This window comes from Oncorhynchus mykiss, chromosome 11 (assembly GCF_057628025.1).
Source record: "Oncorhynchus mykiss isolate SJ-2025 chromosome 11, ASM5762802v1, whole genome shotgun sequence".
Taxonomy (NCBI): domain Eukaryota; kingdom Metazoa; phylum Chordata; class Actinopteri; order Salmoniformes; family Salmonidae; genus Oncorhynchus; species Oncorhynchus mykiss.
In genome coordinates this window covers 48,766,611-48,790,736 of record NC_143032.1, presented here as the reverse complement: position 1 = coordinate 48,790,736, position 24,126 = coordinate 48,766,611, and the positions used below count along the sequence as shown (strand labels likewise).

General features: G+C 42.6%; 1 protein-coding gene across 1 annotated transcript in view; it reads right to left on the bottom strand.

The window, feature by feature from the left end:
* The window catches only part of LOC110535772 (small G protein signaling modulator 1), an 82,806-nt gene that overhangs the window by 25,487 nt on the left and 33,193 nt on the right, over positions 1–24,126 (bottom strand). Inside the window, exons 3-12 of the mRNA XM_021621022.3 lie at positions 22,356–22,431; positions 14,982–15,144; positions 14,593–14,745; positions 14,409–14,476; positions 14,114–14,259; positions 12,141–12,278; positions 11,659–11,783; positions 9,766–9,833; positions 9,341–9,504; positions 3,495–3,624 (exon numbers count right to left, since the gene is read on the bottom strand). Of these exons, the coding sequence (XP_021476697.3) occupies positions 3,495–3,624; positions 9,341–9,504; positions 9,766–9,833; positions 11,659–11,783; positions 12,141–12,278; positions 14,114–14,259; positions 14,409–14,476; positions 14,593–14,745; positions 14,982–15,144; positions 22,356–22,431 (1,231 nt within the window). The remainder of the gene's footprint in view (positions 1–3,494; positions 3,625–9,340; positions 9,505–9,765; positions 9,834–11,658; positions 11,784–12,140; positions 12,279–14,113; positions 14,260–14,408; positions 14,477–14,592; positions 14,746–14,981; positions 15,145–22,355; positions 22,432–24,126) is intronic.

Below are 24,126 nucleotides of genomic sequence, written 5' to 3'. Positions count from 1 at the left end.
TGATGGTTATTATATCAATATTTGTGCATAAAGGCCTTTCCATCGCAATTTCTCGCATAATACAGTTGAAGTCGGAAGTTTACATACACTTAGGTTGGACTCATTAAAATTCTTTTTTCCACCACTCCCCAAATGTATTGTTAACAAACTATAATTTTGCCAAGTCGGTTAGGACATCTACTTTGTGCATGACATAAGTATTTTTCCAACAATTGTTTACAGACAGATTATTTCACTTATAATTCGCTGTATCACAATTCCAGTGGGTCAGAAGTTTACATACACTAAGTTGACTGTGCCTTTAAACAGCTTGGAAAATTCCAGAAAATGATGATGGCTTTAGGAGCTTCTGATAGGCTAAATGACATCATTTCAGTCAAGGAGGTGTACCTGTGGATGTATTTCAAGGCCTAACTTCAAACTCAGTGCCTCTTTGCTTGACATCATGGGAAAATGAAAAGAAATCAGCCAAGACCTCAGACATTTTTTTTGTAGACCTCCACAAGTCTGGTTCATCCTTGGGAGCAATTTCCAAATTCCTGAAGGTACCACGTTCATCTGTACAAACAATAGTACGCAAGTATAAACACCATGGGACCACGCAGCCGTCATACCGCTCAGAAAGGAGACGAGTTCTGTCTCCTAGAGATGAACGTACTTTGGTACAAAAAGTGCAAATCAATCCCAGAACAACAGCAAAGGATCTTGTGAAGATGCTGGAGGAAACAGGTACAAAAGTATCTATATCCACAGTAAAACGAGTCCTATATCAACATAACCTGAAAGGCCGCTCAGCAAGGAAGAAGCCACTGCTCCGAAACCGCCATTAAAAAAAGCCAAACTACGGTTTGCAACTGCACATGCGGACAAAGATCGTACTTTTTGGAGAAATGTCCTCTGGTCTGATGAAACAAAAATAGAACAGTTTGGCCATAATGACCATCGTTATGTTTGGAGGAAAAGGGGGAGGCTTGCAAGCTGAAGAACACCATCCCAACCGTGAAGCAAGGGGGAGGCAGCATCATGTTGTGGGGGTGCTTTCCTGCAGGAGAGACTGGACTGCACTTCACAAAATAGATGGCATCATGAAAAAGGACAATTATGTGGATATATTAAAGCAACACCTCAAGGCATCAGTCAGGAAGTTCAAGCTTGGTCGCAAATGGGTCTTCCAAATGGACAATGACCCCAAGCATACTTCCAAAACGATGGCTTAAGGACAACAAAGTCAAGTTATTGGAGTGGCCATCACAAAGCCCTGACCTCAATCCATAGAACATTTGTGTGCAGAACTGAAAAGGCGTGTGCGAGCAAAGAGGCCTACAAACCTGACTCAGTTACACCAGCTCTGTCAGGAGGAATGGGCCAAAATTCCCCCAACTTATTGTGGGAAGTTTGTGGAAGGCTACCCGAAACGATTGACCCAATTTTAAATTGTTTAAGGCAATGCTACCAAATACTAATTGAGTGTATGTAAACTTCTGACCCACTCTGAATGTTATGAAATAAATAAAAGCTGAACTAAATCATTCTCTCTACTATTATTCTGACATTTCACATTCTTAAAATAAAGTGGTGATCCTAACTGACCTAATTTTTACTAGGATTAAATGTCAGGAATTGTGAAACTGAGTTTAAATGTATTTGGCTAAGGTGTATGTAAACTTCCGGTGTATGTAAACTTCCAACTGTACATTTTACAGACACAAAAAGATCCCACCATGTCAAACAAAAAAAATCTGTTGCATTTATAAATTTGCACCAAAACATCCTGTTTCCATCATAGCTGTTGGGATTTTGTTTTTAAAAAGGTATATCTTAACTTGCATAAAAACTGTGGATGGAAACGTGGTTAGTGACTTCAAAAGAGGGGTCTCAAAGGAGCATAAAGGGTGTGTGAGGTTTAAAGGGTGTGTGAGGTTTAAAGGGTGTGTGAGGTTTAAAGGGCGTGTGAGGTTTAAAGGGCGTGTGAGGTTTAAAGGGCGTGTGAGGTTTAAAGGGCGTGTGAGGTTTAAAGGGCGTGTGAGGTTTAAAGGGCGTGTGAGGTTTAAAGGGCGTGTGAGGTTTAAAGGGCGTGTGAGGTTTAAAGGGCGTGTGAGGTTTAAAGGGCGTGTGAGGTTTAAAGGGCGTGTGAGGTTTAAAGGGCGTGTGAGGTTTAAAGGGTGTGTGAGGTTTAAAGGGCGTGTGAGGTTTAAAGGGTGTGTGAGTGTGTCTCAGTCACCAGATTGCAATCCAATTGAACACTTCTGGGAGATTCTGAAGCGCTGCCTGAGACAGCGTTTTCCATCGACAAAACACCAAATCATGGAATTTCTTATGGAAGAACAGGGTCGCATCCCTCCAATAGAGTTCCAAACACTTGTAGAATCTATGCCAAGCGCATTGATGCTGTTGTGGCAGCACATGGTGGCCCAATGCCCTAATAAGACACTTTATGTTGGTGTTTCCTTTATTTTGGCAGATACCTGTATTTGACCCTGGTCAAACTCTGACCTATACTGTAACTGCACAGACTCAAACTCTCAGACACAGTCACATTGCACCATCATGATTTGGACACCTCTGGAGATGATTCTCAAGACACGAGCACAGCTGAATTAGACAGATTGGGTATGATACTGGACATGATCCTTCATTAGATTAGAGGATAGGTTAATAGCTGCCATAGAGGTTAGGTGGTATTGGAGAACAAATCAAGCACATCACCAAGGACATTTGGGGAATCAAAACATGTCAATCTGTGGAGGGTGTACAACTGTCTGTTGGCATCGTAATGGCGACATTCTTATTGGGCTTTCTTTATTCTGTTAGCCCACACATACTAAAGTTCTTCACGCAAATGTTTCATAGACGTCAAGGCATGCATTTCTGAGTTGTGTGTGCACCTGAACTTAGGATTCAGCCTTTAACATGTCAATTTCAACATTTGCTATTTTGCTACTACTCTAAACCACTATGCACCTTGACATAACGTTTAGATTTTTTGATTGGAAGACCCGTGGTCAGCAACCTGTTGTCCAAGAGGGACTGAGGTTAAGGAAAGGGGACAGAGAGTGCATGATTAGGGGACTCATTTGTAAGGTTTTCAGGGAGGAGACAGAGTGCGAGGCGGTGATTGAAGCAAAGGAAGTGGACAGACAGACAGATGGAGGAGCTGAGGTGTGGCAACATTACAGCTGTTCCCTGTGGTGGTTGAGGAGTGGTCTCTGGGATAGCTGCAGGAGCGCTTAGGGACCACCAAGATCCCTTTGGTCAGGGGCTGTCCTCTCAGATGGAGGGAGAAGGAGCGGGACAGGAGAGGAGCCCCCGGGGAAACACGGGGAGGGTGTGTTATAGTCACTGGAACGGACAATGAGGACAGTTGGATAACAAAAATAAACAAAAAAACCTCACTCCGGGGCCACCTGAAGTTAACAGTCGGATAATAGGTGTCATGGAGCAAATGAAAACCAGGATATTACCAGTGCTCTGGAGGAGGGGTCAAAGTCACTTACCAAACTCTGATTGGCTGTTGGGGAACAGGATGCGGAAGACATAGTCTGTGGCCTCATCCTCCTCCTTATCGGACACTAAGTCCGAGGAGCCCTGTGAACACTTGTTTCTCAGTTTAGGGAACACCTTCCCCTGTAATCAGAAATTAGGTGAATAGTACATACAATAAATGCCAACAAAAACATTGTTAGAAGGTGGTAAACTGTAGCTAAATCTGTACCTAGATTTCTTAAACATCCACACTTTCACCAAACAGGAGGACTGCCTATATAAGCCATATTTAATAAGGTCTGTCTTAAAGCAGCCATGTGTAGTTAGTTTTTATCATTTATTTTGCTCAGTAGACATGATGTAGTCTTTACAGTCTAACTCAGACAGTGCCTAGTGAAAGTCTACAAACTCCTTTCCCAATTGTCAAAAAAGGCATTCAATTAGATTTTTCCCCCTACAGATTTACACAACCTGCTCCACATTTTCTAAGTAAAAGAAAAAGTATAGAACACTTTCTAAATTTAAAATTCAAGATGTAATACTTGGTGGAAGCAGCTTAGGCAGCAATTTCTTTTTTTTTTACAGATGCAATTCAATTTGAATAATATTATACTCTGTACAACTCTTAAGGAAACATATTCTATATATACAAAAGTATGTGAGTGAAGAGGCCATTTCAGCCACACCCGTTAGCACACTGCCATGGAATCTACATAAACAAACATTGGCAGTAGAATGCCCTTACTGAAGAGCTCAATTACTTTTTTATTTTAAGGAGCTCAATGACTTTCAACGTGGCAATGTCATTTCCAAAAAGTCAGTTCCTGAAATTTCTGCCCTGCTAGAGCTGCCCCGGTCAACTGTAAGTGCTGTTATTGTGAAGTGGAAACATCTAGGGGCGATAAAGGCTCAGACGCAAAGTGGAAGGCCACACAAGCTCACAGAACGGCAGCAGCACAACTGTTCAGGAACTTAATGAAATGGGTTTCCATGGCCGATCAGCAGCAAACAAACCTAAGATCACCATGCACAATGCCAAGTGACGGCTGGAGTGGTATGAAGCTCGCCGCCATTGGACTCTGGAGCAGTGGAAACGAGTTCTCTGGAGTGATGAATCACACTTCATCGTCTGGCAATCGATTCGGCGGATGCCAGGAGAACCTGCTCCAATGCATAGTGCCATCTGTAAAGTTTGGTGGAGGAGGAATAATGGTCTGGGGCTGTTTTTCATGGTTTGGGCTGTCCCTTAGTTCCAGTGAAGGGAAATCTTAACACTACGGGATACAATGACATTCTATACGATTCTGTGCTTCCAACTGTGTGCCAACAGTTTGGGGAAGGCCCTTTCCTGTTTCAGCATGACAATGCCCCCGTGCACAAAGCGAGGTCTGTACAGAAATGGTTTGTCAAGATCGGTGTGGAAAAGCTTGACTGGCCTGCACAGAGCCCTAACCTCAGCCCAATCAAACACCTTTGAGATGAATTGGAACGCCGACTGCGAGCCAGGCCTAATCAACCAACATCAGTGCCCGGCCTCACTAATGCTTGTGGCTGAATGGAAGCAAGTCCCTGCAGCAATGTTCCAACATCTAGTGGAAAGCCTTCCCAGAAGAGTGGAGGCTGCTATGGCAGCAAAAAAGGGGACCAACTCCATATTAATGTCCATGATTTTGGAATGAGACGTTCAACAAGCAGGTGTCCACATACCTTTGGTCATTGGGAAAGTATTTAGACCCCTTTTTCCACACTTTGTTACGTTACAGCCTTATTCTAAAATGGATGAAATATATTTTTTTACTCCTCAATCTACACACAATACATCTAGAAATGTTTGCAAATGTATTAAAAATAAAAGTATTCAGACCTTTTCCTATGAGACTCAAAATTGAGCTCAGGTGCATCCAGTTTCCATTGATCATCCTTGAGATGTTTCTACAACTTGATTCCATTGATTGGACATGATTTCAAAAGACACACACCTGTCTATATAAGGTCCCACAGTTGACAGTGCAAGTCAGAGCAAAAACCAATCCATGAGGTCGAAGGAATTGTCCGTAGAGCTCTGAGACAGGATTGTCTGCAGCATTCTTAAATGGAAACATTTGGAACCACCAAGACTCTTCCTAGAGATGGCTGCCCGGCCAAACTGAGCAATCGGGGAGAAGGGCCTTGGTCAGGGAGGTGACCAAGAAGCTAATGGTCACTCTGACAGAGCTCCAGAGAGTTCCTCTGTGGAGATGGGAGAACCTTCCAGAGGGGCAACCATCTCTGCAGAACCCCACCAAATCAGTCCTTAATGGTAGAGTGGCCAGATGGAAGCCACTCCTCAGTAAAAGGCACATGACAGCCCACTTGGAGTTTGCCAAAAGGCACCTAAAGGACTCTGACTATTAGAAACAAGATGGTCTCTCTCGTCTGATGAAACCAAGATTGAACTCTTTGGCCTGAATGCCAAGTGTCACATCTGGAGGAAACCTGGCACCATCCCTACAGTAAAGCATGGTGGTGGCAGCATCATGCTGAGGCAATGTTTTTCAGCAGCAGGGACTGGGAGACTAGTCAGGATCGAGGGAAAGTTGAACGCAGCAAAGTACAGAGAGATCCTTGATGAAAACCTGCTCCAGAGTGCTCAGGACCTTGGACTGGGGCGAAGGTTCACCTTCCAAAAGGACAATGATCCTAAGCACACAGCCTAGAAAAAGCAGTAGTGGTTTCAGGACAAGTCTCTGAATGTCCTTGAGTGGCCCAGCCAGAGCCCAGACTTGAACCCGATCTAACATCTCTGGAGAGATCTGAAAATAGCTGTGCAGTGACGCTCCCCATCCAACCTGACAGAGTTGGAGAGGATCTGCAGAGAAGAATGGTAGAAACTACGCAAATACAGGTGTGCCAAGCTTGTAGCGTCATACCCAAGAAGACTCAAGGCTGTAATCGCTGCCAAAGTTGTTTCAACAAAGCACTGAGTAAAGTGTCTGAAGGCTGCTTTGTCATTATGGGGTAAGGGGATTGAGGGGGGAAAAAACGATTTAATCAATTTTAGAATAAGGCTGTAACGTAACATGTGGAAGTCAACGGGTCTGAATACTTTCCAGATGCACTATTTTTGTAAAAATTCCTCAATATCGGTAAATTCGGTTGGGAATCATTAATGGACAGCAATATTCAAAATTTGTCTTCGATTTTCAAGAAGATAAAATGTCAGGACTGAGACTGGACCCCTCAGGAACACTCAACACCTCTTGGAAAGCCATTCTTTCTTTGGCATAATTTGAGGGGGGAATTGTCCTGCTGAAAAATGTAATTATATCCCAGGGTTGTGTATTCAGGAGACTGGGGCAAGTTTTAATCTAGCTTTAAACCTAGGCTTTGCTCCTTTCACATTATTTTGATCCTGACAAACTCCCCAGCCCCTGCTGGTGACAAGCATACCCAAAACATGATGCTGCCCCCACAATACTTGAAAATATAAAAGGGATCAACAACATTGCATTCACTTCATATTACTGGATTTTTTTACAAAGTGAAAAGAAGGAAGCCTGTGTTAAAAATATATATTTCAAGTCATCCATTGTGTTTGCAAAAGGGCCCTTAAGTAATACTGGAAGACATCATGGCAAATAAATGAACCTTTTGGCTTAAAATAAAAGCTGCAGGTTAAGGACAAATCCAATAAAACACATCACAGTGTATATTTGTAAGTGTTGTGGTGGTAGCATCTTGTTATACAGTGGGGAGAACAAGTAATTCATTTGCATTTTATTGCATGACATAAGTATTTGATACATCAGAAAAGCAGAACTTAATATTTGGTACAGAAACCTTTGTTTGCAATTACAGAGATAATACGTTTCCTGTAGTTCTTGACCAGGTTTGCACACACTGCAGCAGGGATTTTGGCCCACTCCTCCATACAGACCTTCTCCAGATCCTTCAGGTTTCAGGGCTGTCGCTGGGCAATACGGACTTTCAGCTCCCTCCAAAGATTTTCTATTGGGTTCCGGTCTGGAGACTGGCTAGGCCACTCCAGGACCTTGAGATGCTTCTTATGGAGGCACTCCTTAGTTGCCCTGGCTGTGTGTTTCGGGTCGTTGTCATGCTGGAAGACCCAGCAGCGACCCATCTTCAATGCTCTTACTGAGGGAAGGAGGTTGTTGGCCAAGATCTCGCGATACATGACCCCATCCATCCTCCCCTCAATACGGTGCAGTCGTCTTGTCCCCTTTGCCGAAAAGCATCCCCAAAGAATAATGTTTCCACCTCCATGCTTCGCGGTTGGGATGGTGTTCTTGGGGTTGTACTCATCCTTCTTCCTCCAAACACGGCGAGTGGAGTTTAGACCAAAAAGCTCTATTTTTGTCTCATCAGACCACATGACCTTCTCCCATTCCTCCTCTGGATCATTCAGATGGTCATTGGCAAACTTCAGACAGGCCTAGACATGCTCTGGGACCTGGTGTGCGCTGCAGGATTTTAATCCATGACGGCGTAGTGTGTTACTAATGGTTTTCTTTGAGACTGTGGTCCCAGCTGGTTGGTAGGTGATCAAATACTTATGTCATGCAATAAAATGCTAATTAATTACTTCGAAATCATACAATGCGATTTTCTGGATTTTTGTTTTAGATTCCGTCAACTCACAGTTGTACCTATGATAAAAATTACAGACCTCTACATGCTTTGTAAGTAGGAAAACCTGCACAATCGGCAGTGTATCAAATACTTGTTCTCCCCACTGTAGGTACGCTTCTCACTGGTAGGGACATCAGGAGTTGGTCAGGATCAAAATAAATAAGCACAGGGAAAAAGCTAGAGGAAAACCTTTTTCTGTACTTCTATAATTTTCTATACTTTTTCTTTCACTTTGAACATGTGGATCAGCTTGTGTAGATCTGATGGAAAAACATCAAATTGTATCCCTTTTTACATTTAATTTTAAGGCAGCAAAAATGTTACATCTAGGGGTGTTTTAACCCTGGATTGCTGACGCTATGTATTGGCCATTGAGAGGCTTTGAAGCCACCGGTCAGCCATATTGGTACTCCTCAGTAGGAGCATTCAGCCATATTGGTACTCCCCAGTAGGAGCATTCAGCCATATTGGAACTCCCCAGTAGGAGCATTCAGCCATATTGGTACTCCCCAGTAGGAGCATTCAGCCATATTGGTACTCCCCAGTAGGCGCATTTAGCCATATTGGTACTCCCCAGTAGGAGCATTCAGCCATATTGGTACTCCACAGTAGGAGCATTCAGCCATATTGGTACTCCCCAGTAGGAGCATTCAGCCATATTGGTACTCCCCAGTAGGAGCATTCAGCCATATTGGTACTCCCCAGTAGGAGCAGTCCTCCATAGGAATGAATGGAATTCTACAGCATTTCAATTCAATGTTTAACTGACAAAATTACATGTATTTAACATTAAGGATTTTTGAAAAATATATTTACATTTGTATGTTTAGTTCACATAATATAATTTAAAAGAATACATTAGGGTGTCTGTAATAGAGTAAACGTTGTAAAAACTAATGTAGACATTAAGAAATGCATTTCTATAGCTTTAAAAATATATTTTATAATAGTGGAAGAGTGCAAAGATGGAGTCACGGTGGCTTCAATAGTGCGCCCACCTATCAGTCAAGTGTATATACAGTACATATACATATCATTGATGTGCATGTTCCAAAATAACCCAATATTTGCCCCCCCCAAAAATCAAATAATTCAATTAAATAATATTTAGCTCTGTCTTGGACCCCCCATTCACATGGTTGTATTGAACTGTTGGATGACTAAACAGAGCATCCCCCCATGTGTCACCCCTCAGATAGTCCCTTGTGAGTAGACATCCAGGGCTGACCTTTCCTCTCTGGGACCAGAGCGGAGGATCCAGCTGGCCATGGGGCAAGAGGCCATTCTCCAGGCAGGAGAGGAACTGGAGCAGATGCCCCCCTCTAGGGAAGCGCAGCGGGGGTCTCTGGATGCCGTCCTGGCTCACCAGCACAACCGTGCCCCCGCTGTCCACTGCAGAGACAATAGTATACCTTTTATGGACCTTTTAAACCTATTATTGCAGTTTTTATGGGAAAATCATTGTGAAGAAAATGTGCAAATGGATTATCCATTGTAAGGATATGAACAACTTTATAAACAAACCAGAACTAGCTATTGATATCAGTAGCTAGCAGACTAGCTCCATAAAAGACACGCCAATTACATTCCAGACATTACATTGAGCCTGTCCTCTGAATGTTTACCTCCACTAGCCTCTGCTGGTGAACCTACCCTGCTGATGACAGTGCAAATAAACAATTTCCTCCAGACGGATGGTCATAGCGTAATCCCAGTACACACTGAAAGAGATGGAATCAAAGCTGGGGTTATTGAGACATCACTCACCTAGCAACAATGAGCTGAACAACAAAGTTGGCCAATGGGATATGTGTATTGTATTACTCTTGGTATCTGTAGAACTAAGAACCAGATGCGTGTTTTACATGTTTCTTTAACGCTTTGACACGTACGAACATACAGGTGTGATCATTCTACAGTGGTCCCTGCAGCGTACGCTCAATCCGTTGTGATTAGAACACTTCATTAGAATGTCTAGTGACGATTGACGCAACAGTCAGCGTTTGAGCTGGCCACGCTGTTTTTTTCACAGAAACATTTTGCACAAGCACAGTCTTTACAATGTTATGTCCTCAATGTGAGCAGTTTATTTTTGGATGCAATGTTCAGACATTCATAGCAGTAGCAACAGTACCAGACAATTCTCATCCAAACTGGAAAATGTAGGCTACATTATATGAATTAGCTAATAGCAATAACTATTTACAATTCATCACATCACGGGTGACCTCACCAGTGATCTAAATAATTGATTAAAAATCAAAAGTTATCCGACGATGCGTCGTTTGTGCACACCGCCATGTTCGTTTTTTTTTTGTTTTAGAGGTTACAAGATGAGTTGGGTCTGTTTACAGTATGCATGTTGAAGGGAGGGTGTGGTCTACCATCATTCACTTCCGTCATTCACTTTACTTGAAAGACGAGTGAACCATCCTTTCACTTGGTTTTGTTATAACATCTTTGGTCTGACAGACGTTTACGTAACAACCAGAATGCATTGCATGTCAACAAATATGGAGCTACACATAGCTGGAAATTAGCTTAGCATAAGCTCATCATAATCAGTACAACCTTCCAAAAAGTATTTTACAGACATCATATGTGTCCATTACAATCTATGCAATAATCGGAATGCATGATTTGTCACCAGTACTTGAAAACGTGAATAAAACAGTAAATACATTATGCTCCATACATACAGTGTGCTACAGTAGAAACGACAACACGATATACATAAACTCTAAAGATACCGTAATAAGGCACTTAACTTTGATAGGAACACACACATATCCACACACATATTATTAGTAGTGAAGGCAATGCGGGCGCCAGATGGAAAATGTGCCAGGGAGGAAAAAGTTTGTGCTTGGGCTCTCGTCAAAAGAGTTTGTCTAGCTCAGTAATGCCTCAAACGTAAATTGTCCACAACAGCGAAATGGGCTACGTCTATGTGAATTAATGAGGAGGCGGAACACACCTCAATTCAAATTGTTGTTAGAAAATAAAACTTGTTCAAATATAATTGACAAGTTGAAACATCGCCTATAGATAATTGGCAGGCAGCGGGCCTTGGTTTGAGGGCAGCGTGGGTTAACTGTCATGTGGCATAACAATCACATTTTGGAACAGTGAGTGCATTCTGACATCACCCACATAAAAAAAAAAAACTTGCGCCTTGGGTGTGACCATTAAGAGATTTTGGAACTCACGTGTGAAAAGGTTAATACAGCCACAAACATTACGGCCTAAGAACCACAGTCACTAAAATAATAAGACTGGTTGATTTGAAATATGCATGAACATTTCCCCATCAAAACCGTTCCCCTGCTGCCCCTGAAAGCAACCCTCATTATATCCCCCTCTCCAGAGTTGACCCCAGGACAGAGAGCCCTCCTTAGTCTCACTCAGACAGACACGCTGCATGATTTAGTGACACTGAGCTGCTGCACCAATTGCAACACACAGGTGGTGCATGTCATCGCTCTGTTGTGCCATCTTGACGTACATAAATAAGAGACATGATCGTTAGTGAATTGCTCTCCACACCTGTGCTCATAGTCCAGGTCTCCCACAGAGCCGTTCATCAGCTGATTGGGCGTCCACTTCAGCGTCATGATGTCGGCGGTCTGGTGGAGAGAAAGGTATCCTGGGATAGCCTCCATGTCATCCCTCTGTAACACCAAGAAGGATATTAGTTTGACGATCTGTTTTCTATAGTGAACTATGAAGAAATGTTTGACACTTTCACAGTTTAACACTTTTTGTTACAGATTGACATTAGAAATGTGTCACCGAATGGGTCTACTGTTTTGTGGTGTTAACAACGGGTGTATTCGCTTTCACTGAATATTTGAGAGTTTCTGAAAGCTATCATAAATATGGAGGAGTCCGGGCACTGACAAGCAACGACAATATGGCCAATCTCTCTGCATATTTTATATGGCTCTGAGCATATCTAGAGATGCTAATTTCTTATTTGTACAGTACGTAGAACACTCCTAGAGATGGGAGAAGGATGAAATGTTTACCGGCTGCACCAGCACGTTGTTCTTTCCAAACAGAAGGGTGGCTCTGTTGTTTTGGTGCAGTGACTCCACATAGTCCCGGGCTGAGGGCGAGGGGGAAGGTCGCTCATCAATGCTGCTACTTGAATGTCTCTTCTGGATCTGGAAACGCAGACCATGTGTATGTTTTTACCCCCATTCCACTCCATCCATTCATCCATCCAACCATCCAGCTTCCCTATATTGGCAAATTAGTTTGTAGGTGAAAACGTGATTTGGTGACGACATTTCACTTCCTTATATATTCGTAATCTAATACATCCGCTAATAAGCACCGATGGTGCAGAGGGTTGCAGTGAAACTTTTTGGGATTTTTCATTTTGTCGTCATCTTCCAAGTTGTTTCCGTGGGTCACAAATAGCTAAATTAGCATGAATTAAGAGCAAAAGGCTTTGGAAATAAAAAGCTTTTGGTACGCTCAGTGCTCCGCTGACATTTCACAGAGATACGCTTGTTTTTGTGAAAAGGAACAGGAACTTCACATTAATTCGATACTTTAGAATTAAGGCAAGGAGGCCATTTATCTACTTCCCCAGAGTCAGATGAACTCATTGAATACCATTTTTATGGCCAGTACTAAGGAAGTTGGAGGTAGTTTTGCGAGCCTACGCTAACTAGCATTAGCGCATTGCACTAACACTAGTTAGCAACTTCCTTCAAACTGCATACAGACATAAATATGATGTCCACGAGTTCATCTGCCTCATTGCCAAAATCCCAAAGTATCCCTTTAATATGAACATGAAAATGCTGCATTTAATATCTTAACTCTATATTGTTTTATGTCCTCTGGATTTGAGAAGAAAGATGATGAGTTCAATGGTGAGCCTCACAGGTAGCCTTAATTCTCACACAGCATCCAGCCTTGCTGACGGGCTGCTATTTTACAGATGTTTTAAAACTTTTTTCCTCTGGCCTCTAACTTAGTCACCCTAATTTTGATCATCCCTACACAGGTAAAAACTCAGATACCTTTTGAATGGGGTATGATAGAGACATGAGGTTTGGACCATTAATTTTCTTGGAGAATTATCTACACAATTAATATATCATTTTATCCATTGGTTAAAATATGCATTTTTGATTGGACACCCTACACATCAATGGTACAAAATGTATGTATTGTGCCATATTGGGTGGCAGGTAGCCTAGTGATTAGAGCGTTGGGCCAGTAACCGAAAGGTTGCTAGATCGAATCCCCGAGTTGACAATGTCAAATCTATCATTCTGCCCCTGAACAAGGCAGCTTAACCCACTGTTTCTAGGCTGTCATTGTAAATGAGAATTTGTTCTTAACTGACTTGCCTAGTTAAATGTAAAAAATATTGTTCATTTAGCGCATTTAGTTTGTTTGATACTAATGTCCACAAAAATGATCCACTGGGAATGAATTAGCGATGATTCAACTTATTCAGCTCTGTAAGAACCCTTTAAGCCCTGTATTTGAGTCAGGTTGCTACACTTGCATTTGCTTGCTTGAAGAAAAACTAAATGGGAAACCATCTCGCCACTTTGTTTGTGTTGACAACGCCCATTACATTTGCCTCTGGGGTAAAAAAGGATACAATGCTGCAATAAGCAACTCTCCATTGTCAACGTAACATGGGAGTGGGATAGATGGCGAGAGGTTTCTAGTTGCAGGGGTCATTGACAATATGAAAATACACTCTTGTCCTCTCTCACGGGACGCACTGTGCTCCTTAATGCATTGACAACAGCAGGTCTTTCTTCCACTGAAAGAGAGAAGCTGAGGTTGGCTTCAATGACAGGATTGGTCACTGATAACTGAGCTAATTGTGTGCAGTGTCAGCCAAACAAAGTTGTGAAATAATCAATAAAGCGATATGGGATAATGTGCTCATGGCCAATCCTATTTGGGGGAGTTTGGTAGACTTGTTGGAGGAGATTCAGACCCCTACTCTTCCCAGGAACCTTACACAAAGGGCAGGCCTCTTGGTGGGGGAGTCCTGTCTGCAGTGACCACTGTGGATGCGGTGTCTCTGGACCAGCTCGTCTGCTGAGGGGTCTGTCCAGAAGTGGTCCGCCGTTTTCATCTTCGTGTACTCCAAGGCACAGGGCCCCACTGCCAGAGTACAGAACAATGGCATGAAAAGATGCACGTGAGGAGAATCCCTTACATCAATTGGTGCCCTGTGTGAGTAGAATCCCCTTCCCTACACTGATATAATGTCTGAGATGAGATGCATGTGAGTAAAAGCTTAACAATGTTACCTAACAAAGAGGCCAGAATGGGTCCGTCCACCGGATCCATCAGAATGGCCTCTTTTTCGTAGAATTTACTGGAACATAAAGATGTGATGGAGGTGAGCCATGAATTTCTGCATTTTAATTTCCTCCTCCTTGCAGGTGACCATGCCATTTCCACCCCCCGCCCCCCTCCCCCAATATGACTCACCTGCTGTTCTCCACGAGGTAGAGCACGATCTTGTCCAGCACCTTCTCGAAGAGGGCCGTGCGGATCCACAGGTTTCTGACCACCTGCGGGCTGAGGCTCGACAGCCTGGGCAGTCTCCGTACGCTGTCCTGGTTGGGCATGCTTTGGTTCCGCCTGAGGGAAGGAGGAACCCAGCAGTTTCCTTTGTATTACAGTATGTTACATCTTTGTTGCATCAGTAAACTATAAATATGTGTGAGTAGATGCCGTATGACAGAAATCGTGACAAGGACTTGTTAGAAGTACTATACAGTAACAGCTCTTTGATTTTGAGTGCTACAGTCTGTCTGTACAGGGATCCGGTGGTGTGTGTGTGTGGATATGGTGTGTGTGTGTGTGTGTGCTCTCACTTGCTCTCGATGATCTGTTCCAGCTCCTGAGCCTTCCTGCACAGCTCCTCTGCCGGGGTGAAGCTCTTCCCCACCTTCATGAAGAGCGCTGCTATTTTATTGCTACGCAGGAATCCCGCCGCTCGCCGCTTAAGCCCATGTAGAACGCAAGCCTCCACCGCAGCTGTGTACACACACACACACACACACACACACACACACACACACACACACACACACACACAAATAATAGTAACTTCTAAAGATTGATGGGAAACACCACAGGAGAGTTCACTGAAAGTATTCATCATGATGACAAGGTTACGTTCTGCATTTTCCTTTACTTGTATTATTTGTTAACTTGTCGACAAGTTAATAGGATATTTATTGTAATAAGTGATATTGAATTGTGTTTGGTTGTAGACAAACTGGACATAAAGCCAGACTAAGTCAGTGGCACAGACGGAGTTATCCAAGCAGAAGATAAATCTCCTTCAAATGTTGATTTATGGTTGTTTCGACAGTTCAATATCACTAAATATCATTACATTTGAAATCAGAGGTTGAAACCCTAGGGCCAATATTCCCACTCATATATATATATATATATATATATATATATATATATATATATATATATATATTTTTAGCTCTGAGCAAATTTCAGGTCTGCTGAGCGCAAACTTGATTGTTTTGAAAATTCTGTGCATCTTCCAGCGTGCGTTTACTGTGAACACTGAGGCTGTAGCCACTTTAAGTTACAGTTTTAACAGTGGCCACGTAGGCTATTGTAGCTATTTGATCATATTGTAGGCCTACCCGAGAGGTCAACCACCAAAAACAATGAAAATCGCATCCCATAACATTTTAACATGGAAATAGCTGTTCTATCATTCAGCCTACAGTAGCAGCCAATGTGTGTTGTTCAACGTAGGCCTACAATCCATGAGACTTTTGAGAAAACATGAACCTGTTTATCCACTTGTCCTTCGGACAAAATAAAATGCATTATTATTCCCATAACATTATTACAGAGAATCAGACAAATGATGCTACCCTCTGACTATTCGCTACTTAGCTTATTCAAGCATGTCTCAAAATACAAAACTGCCCCTTTAAGACAAAAAAATGTCTTTGAATACAAAGTGTTGACAGTGCTGAGTAAGATCTTAAACAGCATCTCTTTGTTGTATTCGTTGACAGCATCTCTCTAGTCATGGTTTTAAACGTTTTGAAATCTCACAGTATCAACTTTGCTGTAGCTTTCTCTTATGCCTGCCACCTTACTGCGTACACGGGCATCTGAGCCATCCGATTGGCCAGCGGTAGCCCTATAGTGCACTTGATTTGCGCTCTGGGCCCGCCGGGAAGGCAGAGCTTGTACCTTCAGACACATGAAATGGTTCAAAATCGCAACAGTTCGCCTACCTGCCCAACAGCCCGAGACGAATACAAATAATAATAATAGGAACACAGGGCTTTATCGTTGGGTTTTTAACAGAAATGTTTGGCACTCAACTAGGAACGCCTTGGAACATGATCGCCCGAGACGAATACAAATAATAATAATAGGAACACAGGGCTTTATCGTTGGGTTTTTAACAGAAATGTTTGGCACTCAACTAGGAACGCCTTGGAACATGATCGACCGGTTGGTGACCACTGCTCTAGAAAGTTCAATATCTGTGGGTTGATATTTCTGCACCGGAAGTCCAGGGGAGCTGCGCGGCAGTCTCGGGCTACTGCGCTAGGGAACATTGCCTTGGCCAAATTGTATTGTCTATTTTTTTGTTGAATTCAAAACAATAACTGTTGATGACTTGACAAATGCTATACAGGCCTAAATTGCGTCATTGATGTTATGGGTGATAAACTATTGTCACATTTCATTTGCTCTGTTAAACCTACCCTTTGGAATGACTTCGATAGCAACAGTGAATCTATTTTGTTTTTCAGTGGAGATCTCTCAACAATCATTCTCACGATAGCACATTGGTAATAGTCAGTGACAGATGGCATAGCTAAACTGGGTGTGGTTAAAACTCTGGATGGGAGACCAAAAGTTTGCTGTAGATAGGTCAATGCTCCAGTAGGAAGTGCTGCCCAATTATTTATTTTTTCTGATAGTGGATTTAACCGTTGAAGATCTGATGTTGTTTTAATGGTACACATTCAGCATATTTTCAACAAGGTTTGTCTATGTAGAATTTTGGTTACAAGTTCGTTTTTTTAAATCCAAATTTTCCATGTAGATTCCACTTCACAATAGGATGACAAATTAAGTTGAAACAGTGTTGATTCAACCAGTTTGTGCCTAGTGGTTAACTTCTGTGTAATTATGACTCAGCCGCATGATAGACACTTCAGACAAAGCTTTGCGGCTTGAGGCTCTTATGAGTGGCTCAAAGAAGCCAATCATTTTTGTCAGGTTATCCATAAACGTGAGCTTTGCAGTAAATACAAGTGCACAGACACACACATCCATACAGTACAGAGACACACATCTTCCTATAAGGCCTATGTGGCATGCCTTGAGCGGTGTTGACATTTGAGCTCTCTCTCAGGACTAATCCTGTTGTTCTGCTCACATGGGGAAGGCCATGGTCGTCATGGAAACCCCTGCTGATGGAGAGCTTCAGCACTGGGACTGAGAGAGCAGTGGAGGGCTCTCTCCCTCTCTCTGACTAGATTACAACAGGATAAAGGCGTCTTTTTTAGGACTACAAAAATACATGTTAAAGGACAAGTGCAGTCAAAAACGTGATTTCCCTATGTTTTATATATCATTTCCACACTGAGGTTGGAATAATATTGTGAAAACTATGATAATGCCCTTTTAGTCCATGGTGACATCGTCATGCGGTAGATTAGTGAGTAGACCATAGGGTTGACCCCATTTAGTCCACTTGTTTGGTCGATCAAGATTTTTTTGTCGAGCAGTGGCAAATATCTAAAAGCAAAACGATGGTACACGAGACACCTGTCCATTGCGGAGAATTAGTATCACTAGTACTAGTGCACCATCATTTTAAGTTCTCATCTACAACGTTTGCTTGGGTTACAGACATTTCTGTTAATGAATTCAATGATATTATTATTAGTCTTACCGTTGTCATTGCAGAAGTGGGCACGTTGTTTGCAGAGCGCACAACCTAGGCTACACTTGTGAGGAAAAAGTTTGGGTTTATTTCATTGTCTGTTGTTTGGAGCGCTCCTGTCCATCTTGAGTACTGACATGCACCGGATTACGCATAGAACTAGGCCTAGGCTACCTGGCCTCCGCGCAAATGTAGGCCTATAAATGTGCCCATTTGGGGATCTGATACTATTTCTGATTGACTTAACTCACCATCACCGTGGAGCTTCTCAAAGTAATTTTTTCTTCACCTCAAAAAGCAAGTAAACAAAGTCTGTTTTCACATCTATAGAGAATGACACTAGCTCCACAACATAGCCTATTTGAAAAATCTTTCCAGCTCTCTCTTTCGATAACCACTCAGCATGAAAGGGGAAAAAATGTCAGGCTTTGATCCAGTGGACATGTCATAAAAAAGGGCCCACCTGATTACTTCTTATCCCTTATTATTACTTCTTATGGGGCTCCCGAGTGGCGCAGCGGTCTAAGGCACTGCATGCCAGTGCAAGAGGTGCCACTATAGTACCTGGTTTGAATCCAGGCTATATCACATCTGGCTGTGATTGGGAGTCCCATAGGGCAGTGCACAATTGGCCCAGCACTGCTGGAGTACGCCATCATTGTAAATAAGAATTTGCTCTTAACTGACTTGCCTAGTTAAATTAAAAATTAAAAAATCCCTTGTGCAATTAGCCTAAAGCTGTGTCTGTCCAGAGATCACTGTCTCCAGGGCCCAGAGATTTTTATAAAATGTTCCAAGTTTGCCAGTGTGAGCTTCAGGCCAGATCCAAGTTAATAGTTGATACAATGTTTCAAGTTCCTTGCAGACAGGCCATGTGTAGCCAATGTGATTTATAGGATATTTATTTTTATCAGGATATTTTCTACCTGCAATGTTTTTATTTGTTGGCTTTACATAGTCTTTTTATTTTTTATTTTGACATATTACATATTGGCAATGGCAATACTTTTACATTTGTATCATTTTCCTTTAGATATAATTTTGATTAACCACATGACATTGATTGAGATATTTCGACATTATTATAAATTAAATTAAACTGTTCCAAGGAAATGTGCATTTGAAAATCATAAGTGGCACGCAGATGTGTAGAAATGTACGATAACATGGCACTCCAAATGCAAAAGGTTGCCGACCGCTGGTGTAGCCTATTACCAGCAACTTCAGGAGCGTAATGGCAGAATCTGCTAAGGCCAGTAGCAACGGAAGGAGGAGGAGAGACAGGTTGTTTTTCTTCTGGTTAGGCTATATTTATCTTTGGCTCCCTCTTTAGGGTATTTTGTGTGTCTTAATTTTTAATGGCAGTGCTTAAAGCATCAGACAAAGCAGCCTACATATAGTTGATTTTATTCAAACATCTATATATGGAATAATTCACTTTTAACATTTTAACCAACATTTTAACCAATCGATTGGTCAAAAGAACAGATGACTCTGTCAACCAAGATTTTTTGGGGGTCGGGGACAAAAAATAGGCCAATAAGTAAGAGAGTTCCAAACACCTCTGCCAATAACTGCCAGTTTTCCATTTTCCCTTCTCCACTCAGACCACTCCCAGACAGTTCTAGCTAAATTCTTGCTTGAGAAATTGCTCTTTGCTAAGAAGCAATGTTGGTTTCTTTTTTTAAAACCATTTTAATTGAAAGCAATCACAGTAAGGTACCAAAAACTATTTGATATTGAGATAATAAAACCTGACCATGACTTCCTGAAAAAATGTCAGTCTGCGATGCATTTTTTTTTTTTACCAACTTAGCCCACCGGCTCTACAGTATCCTCATAACATAGCCCATATGAAAATCATTACCATACCATGTCCATTATTGCACTGAATAACGTATCATGTATAAAAATAGCAACAACTGTAAAGTTTACACAGATCTGCAAATAATAAATGAAACCATGTAATCAGAGTTATCATATTTTCCAGTTGTTCAGCAGCTTTGTAATTGTAATGTTGGAGCAGTTTTCTGCATACACTCACTGATACAGTATCTACTCTCTCTCTCTTCCTTTCTCATTATCTCTGTTGTCTTTTCCTTATTATTACAGGGGAGAGAGAAGCGCCATTTGTAATAAAACTCAAGAGGTCTCAATAGGATGCCCCTTGTCTTTCCAGCTATTACAAAACAATTTCAAATATTGAAAACAATATTCCAGAGGGTGAAACCTACTTGGCTTTGTGATACTCTGGCTCAACATAACCCGGGGACGATGCAGCCAAAGCAATATTCACCGCGTCAAACATACCCTGTGGTTGAAGCAGTCACAGGAAATGAGTGGCTGGACCCGGTCCTCTCTCTACACAGGCACTCTTATTAAAAAGGTAATCACAGCTACTGAAGTAATGACCCCTAATCAGCATGTGTCTGTGGCAACAGAGCACATTAGGGGACTCCGTGTGTGTTGCTACTGACCCGGACCGGCTCATCTAGTGCTACACTCACAGGCGATTTCAGCACAATGACATGAACACATTCTAAATATGGCCAACCACCATATTGGTTTAGATGAATTCTTCAATGTGCCAAAATCCTGGGTGCCTTATGGAGTTGGCAAAAGAGCAGAAACAGATCGGACTCAGGCTACGTCACGACCACACCTTTAATACTAAGCTAAATTAACAATTGGATGACTGTTGACCATCTCGGTCACAGCAGTGAAACGAATAATAGCTCTTTTGGTGAGGAGAAAAGGATGAAGAGACGTGTCAAACGGCTAACTCTTGACATTTTCCCAGGCGCTCCTGCCTTAGCGACTTGTAAAATGTGACCATGATGATAGAGGCTAATTACTCCCTGGTGACCTGCCCAAGCAAGTCCTCTCCTCCACCCCTCGCCCTGCCGGTCCATCCTGTGATCTCTGCACAGACACATCTCTATTGTGACAGCTTGGTGTACAACGTGAGCAGAGTAGAATATGTGGGAGTAAAAGAGCCACAACAACACAGAGAGCCCATGGGGGGGGGGGGGTGCAAGGGGGAGCTAACACCCACCACGGTGTATGAGCTCGAGGGAAAGCTCTTACTTCCAGGTCTGTTAAAAGGCAAGCTACTCTACTGTTGCTGTGGGAAGGGAGAGCCTTTCCTTAGAGATGGATCTCACAGTTGTCAGCTAGCAGCCGCTCAAACGTTCCACCCACAGGTTGACGTGATATGCAGATTTGGTATTTTCCTTTGCCACTTTTATCAGTTGATAAAATAGCCTGCGAACCTCGGTAGGATGTCAGTGAGGCTTGATGACTAACATGTCACCCACCCTCCCCCACGTCAGTGACTGTGAGATGATTCTTTCACACCCCAATGCAGTGCAACAGATTGTCATTATCACCTATCCTTATGCTTACAACAAGCCTTTTTTTACTAAAGTGTTAAATCCCCTAAACTCTTCACAGGGCTCTACGACCTTGTTCCCTGCCTGTGTTACATAAGAGGCTTCCCAGCAGTAGTTGCAATGACGCGATTCTGACAGATTTTCTTTGGGATGTCAGGTTTTATAGACATATTTTTAGGTACCAGAAAATGGGAAACCAATATTATTCTTATACCAAATATAATAAGAGTGTATATAACATTAGGAACAAAAAAATCAGTTGCACCCCCCACCCTTTTGCCCTCAGAACAGTCTCAATTCGTCAGGGCATGGACTCTACAAGGTGTTGAAAGCGTTTCACAGGGATACTGGCCCGTGTTGACTCCAATGCTTCCTACAGTTGTGTCAAGTTGGCTGGATGTCCTTTGGGTGGTTTACCATTCTTGATACACACGGGAAACTGATGAGTGTGAAAAACCCAGCAGCGTTGCAGTTCTTGACACAAACCGATGCGCCTTGCACGTACTACCATACCCCATTCAAAGGCACTTAAATATTTTGTCTTTTCCATTCCCCCTCTGAATGCTAAACATACACAATCCATGCCTCCAATTGTCTCAAGGCTTAAAAATCCTTCTTTAATCTGTCTCCTCCCCTTCATCTACAATGATTGAAGTGGATTTAACAAGTGACATAGATAAGGGATCATACCTTCACCTGGTTTCACCTGGTCAGTCTATGTCATGGAAAGTGCAGGTGTTCTTAATGTTTTGTCCACTCAGTGTACGTCTGAAAAAACACCTGGCCAATGGAAGCTGACTGACTCATGTCCGACAGGAGACCTGTTCCTTCTGATTGGCACAATGACCAAAGATTATATATTTAGGTGATTAATGAACAAATATGTCCCAATAGTCGAAACTCACCACAAAACGAGACAATGTGGCTGCTGTCTTCATGCACAAACTTCCTGGTGACAGCCTCCTCCATGATCTGCTTCACCTGTGAATGACAGAGGGAGACACTCAGACATTCTCGATAAAACCACTAGTCTACGGAAACAAGGAAAGGATTTACCAGTCAATTTCTACTGCATTTTTTCAACATTGGTAAGAGATAGGTGGGTGGAGGGAAGGAGGAAAGGAGAGAGTGAGAGAGAATGAGATGAGTGCGTGCCAAGAGTACACGCCAAGTTAGATGAATGAGTCACCCAGCTTGCATCAAGCTGATCTCAGATGGATAGGGCTGAAGAGGGTTGAGGTTGGATGGTTAGGTGAGTGGGCTACTATACCCACACCTCTAGGGCCCACCTCACAGCCTGGCTTTATAATCAAATCTCTAGAGATGTGAATGGAGAAAGAGAGAGCGTGAGAGCACAGTGTCGCCGGCTTTTCATGTATCGTCGAGGCTGGCACCATACGACACCTGCAATTGAGTCAGTGACGTCAGATATAGCAGAAACCTCACTCGTGCAGACACAGCTTCGGGGAAAAAAAGCAAGAGGGGGGGGGGGGGGGGGGGTCAGAGTACGACTCATTTGAAGGGTTTGGTTTTATCGAAACCATGGTTTCCCCCTTGCGGACCTGGACACAGGCTGTCCTCGCAGGGACAACATCAGACCTGCACCCCAGATGACTGATAACTCTGACCCTGGTGAATACGGGGACATCTCCTAGCACTGCCACTGCTCTACATCTGGGAAATCAGCCTGCATAGAGAGAAGCTCAGATAGCACTAATTTCCTGTTGTAATGAGTCTTTCCTCTGAGGAGATATTACCCTGCACAAAGAGAGGTGGTGCCTGCCTAGAGAACACAAAGACACAGACACACACGCACAGCTGTGCAGACAGAGGAGCTTTGAATATCACTACGGAGGGCGGATTAAAAGTTCACAATGTTCCATTGAAGCAGAAGCAGAAATGACTTGATTGTGTATCTCTGATTATAAATCTAGTATGGTTAAACAGATGTGGAAATATTATTGTCTGTCATAAATGTAACAGAGTAGCCTTGCCTGAGACCTGTACAGTAACTTCCTAATTCTTAGGCTTAGATCAGTGGGGAGTCTTTTGGCGTGAAGTCGGGTCACAAACAAACACACAGCCATTTCAGTTTGTGGATGTAAATCTTGCCCATAACATGATGGCTGGAGTACATTGGTGGCACCACACTTCCTTGATGTGTTGGCTAAGACGGTTGGCTGTGAATGGTGTGTGATGTGGTGCAGAAGGTTGAGAGTTCTAGCCCTGCTCAGTGCAAATGCACTGTGACATACAGTTGGGCAAAAAAATATTTAGTCAGCCACCAATTGTGCAAGTTCTCCCACTTAAAAAGATGAGAGAGGCCTGTAATTTTCATCATAGGTACACTTCAACTATGACAGACAAAATGAGAAAAAAAATCCAGAAAATCACATTGTCGGATTTTTTATGAATTTATTTGCAAATTATGGTGGAAAATACGTATTTGGTCAATAACAAAAGTTGATCTCAATACTTTGTTATATACCCTTTGTTGGCAATGACAGAGGTCAAACGTTTTCTGTAAGTCTTCACAAGGTTTTCACACACTGTTGCTGTTTTTTTGGCCCATTCCTCCATGCAGATTTCCTCTAGAGCCGTGATGTTTTGGGGCTGTTGCTGGGCAACACGGACTTTCAACTCCCTCCAAAGATCTTCTATGGGGTTGAGATCTGG